This window comes from Oppia nitens, unplaced genomic scaffold (genome assembly GCF_028296485.1).
Source record: "Oppia nitens isolate AA-2021 unplaced genomic scaffold, nextdenovo-longstitch-racon4-pilon3 scaffold12_pilon_pilon_pilon, whole genome shotgun sequence".
Lineage (NCBI taxonomy): Eukaryota > Metazoa > Arthropoda > Arachnida > Sarcoptiformes > Oppiidae > Oppia > Oppia nitens.
Window position 1 is genome coordinate 237,172 of NW_026533191.1, and position 10,329 is coordinate 247,500.

At 22.1% G+C, this 10,329-nt stretch overlaps 4 protein-coding genes across 4 annotated transcripts; all 4 read left to right on the plus strand.

Annotated features, from left to right (window-relative positions):
• Positions 1 to 612: 612 nt before the first annotated feature.
• LOC128955428 (integumentary mucin C.1-like) lies at positions 613 to 2,290 on the plus strand. The gene is made up of 5 exons (XM_054301101.1): positions 613 to 774; positions 862 to 948; positions 1,615 to 1,713; positions 1,786 to 1,991; positions 2,069 to 2,290. The coding sequence occupies exons 1-4, from the start codon at positions 672 to 674 to the stop codon at positions 1,980 to 1,982; spliced, it is 486 nt and encodes a 161-aa protein (XP_054157076.1). The 5' UTR covers positions 613 to 671; the 3' UTR covers positions 1,983 to 1,991; positions 2,069 to 2,290.
• A 2,788-nt stretch (positions 2,291 to 5,078) lies between these two features.
• LOC128956224 (gamma-glutamyl hydrolase-like) lies at positions 5,079 to 5,916 on the plus strand. Its single transcript, XM_054301916.1, has 3 exons — positions 5,079 to 5,291; positions 5,355 to 5,690; positions 5,911 to 5,916. Exons 1-3 carry the CDS (start codon positions 5,079 to 5,081, stop codon positions 5,914 to 5,916), a joined length of 555 nt encoding a protein of 184 aa, XP_054157891.1.
• A 159-nt stretch (positions 5,917 to 6,075) lies between these two features.
• Positions 6,076 to 6,500, plus strand: LOC128956233 (gamma-glutamyl hydrolase B-like). The gene has a single exon (XM_054301927.1). It carries the CDS (start codon positions 6,135 to 6,137, stop codon positions 6,498 to 6,500), a length of 366 nt encoding a protein of 121 aa, XP_054157902.1. The 5' UTR covers positions 6,076 to 6,134.
• An 809-nt stretch (positions 6,501 to 7,309) lies between these two features.
• On the plus strand, positions 7,310 to 8,721 carry LOC128956243 (gamma-glutamyl hydrolase A-like). The gene is made up of 3 exons (XM_054301938.1): positions 7,310 to 7,504; positions 7,620 to 7,967; positions 8,296 to 8,721. The coding sequence occupies exons 1-3, from the start codon at positions 7,310 to 7,312 to the stop codon at positions 8,719 to 8,721; spliced, it is 969 nt and encodes a 322-aa protein (XP_054157913.1).
• Positions 8,722 to 10,329: the final 1,608 nt, after the last annotated feature.

Here is a 10,329-nt window from a genome sequence, read left to right on the forward strand (position 1 = left end):
TATATATATCATAATATAAATGTCATTTAATTTTATGCTTATATAAATAATATTATTATTATTATCAAATGTTTTTATTTTAATGACAAATAAAAACTCAATCGATAAAATTTGTCCTTAATTATAATATTTAAATATATATATATATATATAATACATAAATATATAAATACAGTATATATATATATATATATACGATACATGTATACGGTTTATAATGTAAATAATAAAATAAAATAWAATAATTTCAGGGTTATGACAATGCAATTAAATTAAATTTTTAAAAAAACWATWTWAAAAWAATTCGTGTTTATTTAAGTATTAATAAAATTAATAAATTATTTTTAAAATTATTTATAACTATATAGTAAATAATARTAATAAAAAATAATAATAATAATTTAAATATAAAAWTTTTTTTATATATTTTACTATTATATACTAGTTTTTTTTCATCTATAAATTGATTTCATCAATAATTAATATTTTCTACACACACAAAAAAACGTATGTATATTTATATGTGTAATTAAATATTTTCAATTTAATTAACTAATTATTAAAAATTAAAAAAAATAATTATTGATTTTATAATTATAATAAMAMAAAACAGTATATTACGGAAATCATAAATTTTTTTTTTGAAAAATTCATAATAAAAAACAAAAAATATGAAATCATTGCACCCGTTGTTGTTGGCGGCGGCTATTGTCAGCTTCGGTGGATCTCTGGTCTGGACGGCTAACGTTCCCATTAAAGCACAATTACAAGCCGGTATACACACAGTGTATTAATTCATATAATGTTTATATATATATATATAAATTAATTATTATAATAATCATAATTTTTTTCTGTCAGATCCTAATTGTACTGTTCATAAGGATTGTGAGTCATGTGTTGGAGAAACTGGTTGTGCTTTTTACTATTGCGGTGACAAAGTCAAAGGTCAGTAAGATKTGTGTGTGTATGTATGTATATATATGTGTGTGTATATATGTATGTATATATGTGTGTGTATATATGTATGTATATATGTGTGTGTATATGTGTGTGTATATGTGTATGTACTGTATATATGTGTGTGTATGTGTGTGTGTATGTGTGTGTGTTTGTATGTATGTTTGTGTATATGTGTGTGTATATATGTATGTATGTGTGTGTGTATATATATGTGTGTGTATGTGTGTGTGTATGTGTGTGTGTTTGTATGTATGTTTGTGTATATGTGTGTGTATATATACAGTATATGTATGTGTGTGTGTATATATATGTATGTTTGTGTATGTGTGTGTGTATGTGTGTGTGTTTGTATGTATGTTTGTGTATATGTGTGTGTATATATACAGTATATGTATGTGTGTGTGTATATATATGTATGTTTGTGTATGTGTGTGTATCTGTGTGTGTGTTTGTATGTATGTTTGTGTATATRTGTGTRTGTTTGTGTATGTGTGTGTATCTGTGTGTGTGTTTGTATGTATGTTTGTGTATATGTGTGTGTGTATATATACAGTATATGTATGTGTGTGTGTATTTACGTATGTATGGAAAAAAGTATTGATATACTGTACATTAGATATTATATTTTTTTATATACCTGTCCCCCAACAGAATCGTCTAATCAAACAATTTGCGAGACAGCACATGATCCCAAACCAAAGACCAGGTGTACGGCTGGCAAATGGATTAGATTGGATAACAGTGCCAGTTGTGAGCAAAAAAAAAACATTTTTAAAAAAATATATAAATATSTAATTAATATACCGGTACTTATATATTTAGGTGCACCTGTATGGACAACAACAACAACAACCACCACTCCTACCACTACTACTACAACGACAACAACAACAACTACTACACCCAAACCTACTACTACTACTACTATCAGCACAACAACAACAACCACAACAACACCAAAGCCGGACACACTACTACTACCCCCAAACCGTCGACCACTACAACATCAGTACCTATGACTACAACAAGTAATACCATTTTGAAAATGTTTTTTTATTTTTAATTTTTTTTCAAAATACACTAAAATCTATTGATTGGTTACCAGACAAACCAGAACCGGCACCTCAACCAACAACACAGGGACCCGATSATCATCATCATCCAGACACCGATAGTTCAAAGTTGAGCGCCGGTACTATTGCTGGTATAGTACTATCCAGTCTGGTAGTGGTCGCACTGTTAGGTTTTGTATCCTATAAGAAGATAATGAAGATATATAGGGCTCGTAATCCTTATCGTACTCTCGATGARTGAAAACAATAGTTTTTTTTCTTCAATAWTTGAAAGTTTTTTTTTCACTAATTTTTTTTTTGAGAGCTTTAAGTTTTGARTTTTATTTTGATTTGATTTTTTTTTGTGGATCTCTATAATAATAATAATATAATAAATTAATTATAATATATTGATATAATATATGTTTGATGGGGGAGGGGGAGGAGTTATGTTTTTTTGATAAAAAAATAATTACTAATTGTAATATTTCTTAATTATATATTATATATGTTGTTAAACATAATATATATATATTTATAAATAGTWTAATATAATCATATGTTTTGCCATTTCAGTGAGATTTATATAATATAAGTTTACATAAATAAAAAAATAACTGACAGTTTTTTATATACAATTTTTTTTGKTGGTTATTATTATTATTACAGATAATTATGTGAAATTATATTATCAATTAATAATGATTTTTGTTTTGTATGATTTAATTATGACTTAATTGTTTTTAAAAAATTAAATATCAATAGATCTAATAAGTTATAGTTAAAAAGTTAATATTTTTAATAAATGTAAAATATATAAAAAATATAAATAAAATATTTTCAACAAAAAAGATATTTTATATTTTATAATAATATACTACTKTAGTATAACATTTAAATACATTATGAAAATTATTTCAAAAATAAATGCTTATATATTTTAAATGTATATATTATWTATTATTATTATARATATTATTTAAGCTAAACAATAATTTTTTAAAAATATATCAAAATAGTTGTATAAAATATATTAATATTTTTTTTTAAAAAAATACAATAAACTAACTGTTTATTTCRTAGCATTTAATTCAACCAAAATTTTTTTATTTATTTATTTGATAACAAATATTATTATTATTATTATTCATTGATCTGTTGTAACATCAAGTCTTGTTGCGGATCAATACTCACGAGTAGGAAGAGTATGATACTCAAGATGAAGGCCATTAGCAGCCATTTGGATATATTGGACTTATCGCTGGGCCGACGGGTCGGATGAGGAGTAGTAGTACTGTTGTTTGTACTACTACTGGTGCTCGACTCTACTGTAATTGATGTGGAACTGGAGTTATCCATCGTTGTTGTTGTTGTTGTTGTATCATTGATCTCATCGACGGCACCAACAGTGGTAACATTGACGGGAACTGTTGTCTGGTTGGCCGCCGCACCACCACYAGTGGTAACATTGATGGGAACAGTTGTCTGGTTGGCCACACCAGTGGTTACATTGATCGGAACAGTTGTCTGGTTGGCCGCACCACCAGTGGTTAGACTAATCGGAACAGTTGTCTTGTTGGCCGCACCACCACCACCAGTGGTAACATTGATGGGAACAGTAGTATAATTAATGGTTTGTCCATYAATGTTGATAATCAATTGAATTTTCAAAACTAAGACAAAAATTTTAGTCCAATAAATCATATTTTTTCAGTTGTTRTTATTAAATATATTTTGAAAAATTARATATTTTATACCATTATTTTTKTTTTATTTAATTATAGATAATTTTTAAATATTATATAGTATTTAAAATTATTAAACAATAGGAATATCTCGCGRCMCCGGGATATAAATAATAATAATAATAATTAATATTATAAAAAAATACGACTAATAAATATTAGTCAGATCCTCAACAAACAAAAAATTTAGTTTTAGGTTTAAGCCATAGTTTAGGTGGTTTAGGCTATAGTTTAGTTGGTTTAGACCATAGTTTAGTTAGTTTATGGCATAGTTTAGTTGATTTAAGCCATAGTTTAGGTGGTTTAGGCCATAGTTTAGTTAGCTTAGGGCATATTTTAGTTAGTTTAGGGCATAGTTTAGTTAGTTTAGGGCATAGTTTAGTTAGTTTAGGGCATAGTTTAGGTGATTTAGGCCATAGTTTAGGTGGTTTAGGSCATAGTTTAGGTAGTTTAGGCCATAGTTGRTAACTAATAAAAAAAAATGTTTRCCATGTGATACATTGTTCAATCAACTTAAAYTGMTTAATTTATTTATCTAGATAATTTATATATATATAYATATAAAAATTTATCTATAGTTATGTATAATATATTATTTGTTTTWCCTATAAGTTTACAATATTAACAATTTACTATAAAATAGGGTTAATATTTGATTTGATTATTGATGAGTTGTTATACTATTGATATATATTGAATAGTATTGACATTAAATATATTTTAAWATTATGATAAATAAAAAATGTTATTATTATTATTATTAATATCCAATTAAAACAAATTAATAAATTTCRTCATATGATATATATATACTTGAAATAAATTAATTGTTTTTTATTATTATAAAATAATCACCTGTCTAATAACTTTTTAAAATATTAAGATAAAAAAATTATCAATATGTGTGTGTGTGTGGGGTCATATTATTTATATATGCCTAATCAGTTTAATACAATGTTATTTAATAATAATATTATAATTATAYWCTGGATAAAATTACTTGGAAAACTTGCAATAATTTAATAATAATAGTTAATTAGCAATCAATTAATTTGTTACATTATTTATATATATATATATATATATATATTATCAATAGATAATAGATAAGTAATTGAACTTTACTAAATAACAAATGTACTTGAACATTTAAAAAAAATAAATTATAAATATAAATACTAGTTATTTTTTTAAWAATAATTAATATTAGCATTTAAATTATTATTATTACTATTTTTTCCACTAATATTATAATATTGTTTTCTAAATTAAAATTTTGAWTTATTTTATTTACTGTATATTAAATTTTTTATTAGTTATGCTAACAAATARTAATTTAATACATTTATTATTATTATTATTAATAAATTTGTTTATCACTATATGTAKTGTCAAWTGTGAACATAATAATAATAGCCAAATAATATTAACTGATCGACCAGTTATTGGTATAGTTGCCCAATACGGCGGTAGCGGTGAATATATAGCGGCCAGTAATGTTAAATGGTTGGAAAGTGCCGGTGCTCGAGTGGTATGACTAACTAAATAATAATACTATTATTAATTTRATTAATAAATAAAAAATTATTTSAAGATACCTGTGCTGTCCGGTAAAGATAAGGCCTATTATGAGAAAATCTGGCAAATGACTAACGGACTACTAGTGCCGGGAACTGGTAATACCTATGACCAACARTTRTTKTCTACATATGGCGAATATAATATCTACGATATYGCTGTCAAAAATAAGGATCGTTATTATCCGATATTTGCTACCTGTGCCGGCATGTATAGGKTGGCCAGTATGGTAGCWCAGGGAGCTTATACTACTAGTTGTTCGGGTACTGATAATGTGGTGTTGAAGTTGAACTTCAAGGATGGTTACCAAACAAGTCGTGTRTTCAAAAATGCYGAYAAAMAGATAATTGATGTAAAAAATTTTTTTTACTYTTTAAAAATAATATATATATATATATATATATATAATTTTATAGAATTAATATAAAAATATATAAATAATTTTATAAATTMATATAAAAATATAAATAGTTTTATAAATTAATATAAAAATATTAAATAATTTTATSAATTAATATAAAAATATTWAATAATTTTATCAATTAATATAAAAATATTAAATAATTTTATAGAATTAATATAAAAATATWAAATAATTTTATAAATTAATATAAAAATATTAAATAATTTTATAAATTGATATAAAAATATAAATAGTTTTATGAATTAATATATAAATATTAAATAATTTTATCAATTAATATAAAAATATATAAATAATTTTGTTTTGTTTTAGATATTATCGACAAAAAACGTTACGTTTAATACACATTATAATTGTTTGGCCGCCTCAACAATGACCAGTCCATCGGTGGCCAAACATTTTCGGGTAATGACCACAAACTATGACTCCRRYGGCAAAGAGTTTGTATCGACYATTGAATCACTGGAAGRTGAAGTACCTGTCTATGCGGTTCAATGGCATCCGGAAAAAAATCCGTATGAGTTCCCCARTAAAGGCCATAAYAATCGTATACCTCATACCACGGATGCCATCAAAGTTAGCCAATATATGGCCGACTTTTTTGTTGATGAATGYCGTCGAAGTAAACCATTGGTGGAGGACGAGGATGTTATTAAGCCAAACCTAATTTATAACTACAGTCCCAGTTATCAGGGTAAACGTGATGTCTATGATTTTGAGCAAATTTATGTTTTTTAGATTTTTATATTAAAAAACAAATATTAGTRAAAAATAAACTGTAATTTTTTTTAATGTAAAATAATATGTTGTATACAAATTTAAAATAAAATTAATTATTAAATATAAAATTATTTATTTTTAAATATGTAATAATTAATAAAATTATATATATATATCTATATATGTAAATGTAAATTTATATTATAATTTTAATTAAAACAATTAATAGTTTTGATATTTAAAAAAAATGTTTAAATATTGCTAATATATTAATAAAATAAATAATAAATAAATTATTAATTGTAATAATTATTAATGTCAATAATAATAATAATAAAAAAGATAATATACATTAAWTATATKATGATTTTTATCTTTACTGATTAAACATAATAATTAATTAAAAAAACGATTATATTATGTTATTATTTTTAAATCATAAAACAATTTATAACAATTTTTAACAATTGATTTCTACTGTAGTAATTGATAAATGTCTAATCAATAAAAAAWAAAAAAAAATAAAATTTATCTCTAAAAATAAAATTACTTATAAATTTACTTTCTATTACTTATTATAACAGTACATATTGTACTGTAAAAAAWTWAATTWAATATTAATTTATAWAAATTATTGCACCAGTGTATTGTAAYTTAAAAACTATTTCAAAAAAAWAAAATRATTATTAATATAAATGATAAGTATATTTTAWGATTATATATATATATATAATAAATTAAAAACATTATTACCATTTAATTATTTTTTATATAACTTTATATTAGATTATTATTTTTAAAATAGTGTATTTAAATTGTTAGTAATAATGACTAATAATAGTAATWWWTTATTATTAGTATTATTAATAATATCTTTAACTATAWTWGTTAAAYATATCKATAGTGARATATTAACTGATAGACCAATTATCGGTGTTATTGCTCAGCCGGGTGGCGGTAGTGGCCAGCAGTATATAGCGGCCAGTAATGTTAAATGGCTAGAGAGTGCCGGTGCCCGAGTGGTATGTATTATAAATTTACTTTAAATTTTTTTTTCTAAAATTTATCCGTAAATAAAGTTTTTAAAATAAAGTGCATACTAAAACATATTGTTTTTAAAAAAMATATATAATTTAGATACCAGTGCTCKCTGAACAAAACGCTAGCTATTATGATCAAATATGGCAAATAACTAACGGCCTACTAGTACCGGGTGMTGGATCTACATATCCATCAGCAAATGCAAATCAATACCGTTTTGGCGATTATTATATCTATAATATTGCTGCCAAAAATAAGGATAGAAGACACTATCCGATTTTTGCTACCTGTGCCGGTATGTACCGATTGATTGACTTGTTGGCTCCCGGTCTGRTAGACAAAGATGWTTGTCCCGGTGCTGAAAACCAGGCCTTTAAGTTGGACTTTAGGAAWGATTATGAAACGAGTCGTTTGTTTAAAAATGCCGACAAAAASATTACTAATGTATATAAAAAAAAATTAATTTATAATWTTTATATAAAACATATTMACACACAAAAAAATAATTAGTTATMAATATTTATATTTATTTTTTTTTTAATTTAARTTAATATTTATTTAATTTTKTAAAAATTTAAATTAATATTTATTTTTTTTTTWWATTTTAATTAATATTTATTTTWATTYTTTGTAATTTAAATTAATATTTATTTTTTTTTTTTTTAWTTTACGTTAATRTTTATTTTTTATTTTTTGTAATTTAAATTAATATTTAGTTATAATTTTTTTTTAATTTAAATTAAAATATTTATAATTTTGTTTTTGGTTTTAGATACTATCGACTAAAAACGTTACGTTCAATACACACTACTATTGTTATCGGGCCTCAAATTTGGACAGTCCAGCGGTGGCCAAACATATACGGGTAATATCGACAAACCGTGACTCCAATGACCGGGAATTTGTAACCACATTAGAGTCAACAGCAGGTGAAGTACCTGTCTATGCGGTTCAATGGCATCCGGAAAAAAATCCGTATGAGTTCCCCAGTAAAGGCCATAATAATCGTATACCTCATACCACGGATGCCGTCAAAGTTAGCCAATATATGGCCGACTTTTTTGTTGGTGAGTGCCGTCAAAATAAATTGCTTATAGAGGACGAGGATGTTATTAAACCAAATCTAATTTATAACTACAGTCCCCGATATGAGGGCAAACACGATGTCTATGATTTTGAGCAAATTTATGTTTTTTAGATAATAATAAAAAAAATTATTAGTGAAAAAACAAATATTAATTTTTTTTTAAATGTAAAATAATATAATTAATTATATGTAGATTTTTTTAGCAAATTTATGTTTTTTAAAAATAATTGACAACAAAAATATTCTTATTATTATGTTTGTCAATGTAATAAAAAAAATTTATTGATTATTAATTATTAGTATTTTATATATTTTTAGTTAATTATATAACTGTTAAATTATAATAGTATAATATTTTTATTAGTATTATATATATCAATATAAATATATATATATATATATCTTTAATTAATTATATAACTATTAAATAATAAGATTATAATATAATATTTTTATCTTATTGTTTATAGTGTACAATATTTTAGGTGTGAGTTTAAGATTTAATAAATTGTTTAAAAAATTATATTAACTTAATTATTATGATTTTGTTAGTTTTTAAAAAATTGCTTAATTTATAAATAATTTTCGTTTTAATAACATAAAACCAAATAAATCATTTTAGATTTAATAAATAAAAAATAAATTAAATTGTAAATATATCATAACTGTTCAAATAATTATTTTAGTTATTACGATAATAACTAAAATCTATAATTTATTATATAATATCAAATATAAATATACAGTGTATATAAATATATATAAAATATATATATAATCCAAAAGTTACAGTATATTAATCAACAACAACAACAAAATTATTTTAATAAATAAATATAATTTATTATTAAATAATTTATTATTAATAGATGATATAAAAATCCCATTATAACTATCGCCAATAATTTTAATGTTATTTTTTTGGTTATTGTATAATATTATATAAAAACAAATAACATAACAACACTGTATATAAATTAGTTATTATTAATTRTATTATATATATATACACACACAATAAAAACAATAAAAACAACAGTTAATTAGTTGTATAATATATATACATAAATTATAACTGTTAATTGATTTAATCAAAAAATAATAATAAATGCCATCAAAATAGAAAACCCAATTTATATTCAACTAATTATTTAATCTTGATAACTTTTTTAAAAAAATATATATAATAATATAAAAATATAACATTATAATTGATAATTTTAAAAAAATGTAATTTATAAACTAATAAATTAGATTAAGTATAAATTATTTAAATAAATAATATTATAAATTAAGTAATAAATTAATAGATGAATAATAATTTATAGTAGTGTATATATATATATATATATATATTACACTACTATAAAAAATACAAAACAAAATTATACCTATTAATTTAGTTCAATATATATATATATAATATATATAAAAAATAATAACATAAATATATTATATAATTATATTATAAATCTAAACTAGTATTTATTATATACATTATATGCATAATTTTAATATTTAATATTATTATTCATATATAATGATCTTGTTTAAATATATTTATTAATTAAAATAATATTATTAGATGTAATGCATAATTATTTTTTTGATAGTAATCAAAAAATTTTATATTTTATTTTTTATCAAATATATATTGTTTTCTAATTTTATATCATAAWTATTAGATTTTGTTRATAATATTTAAATAATTATATATAT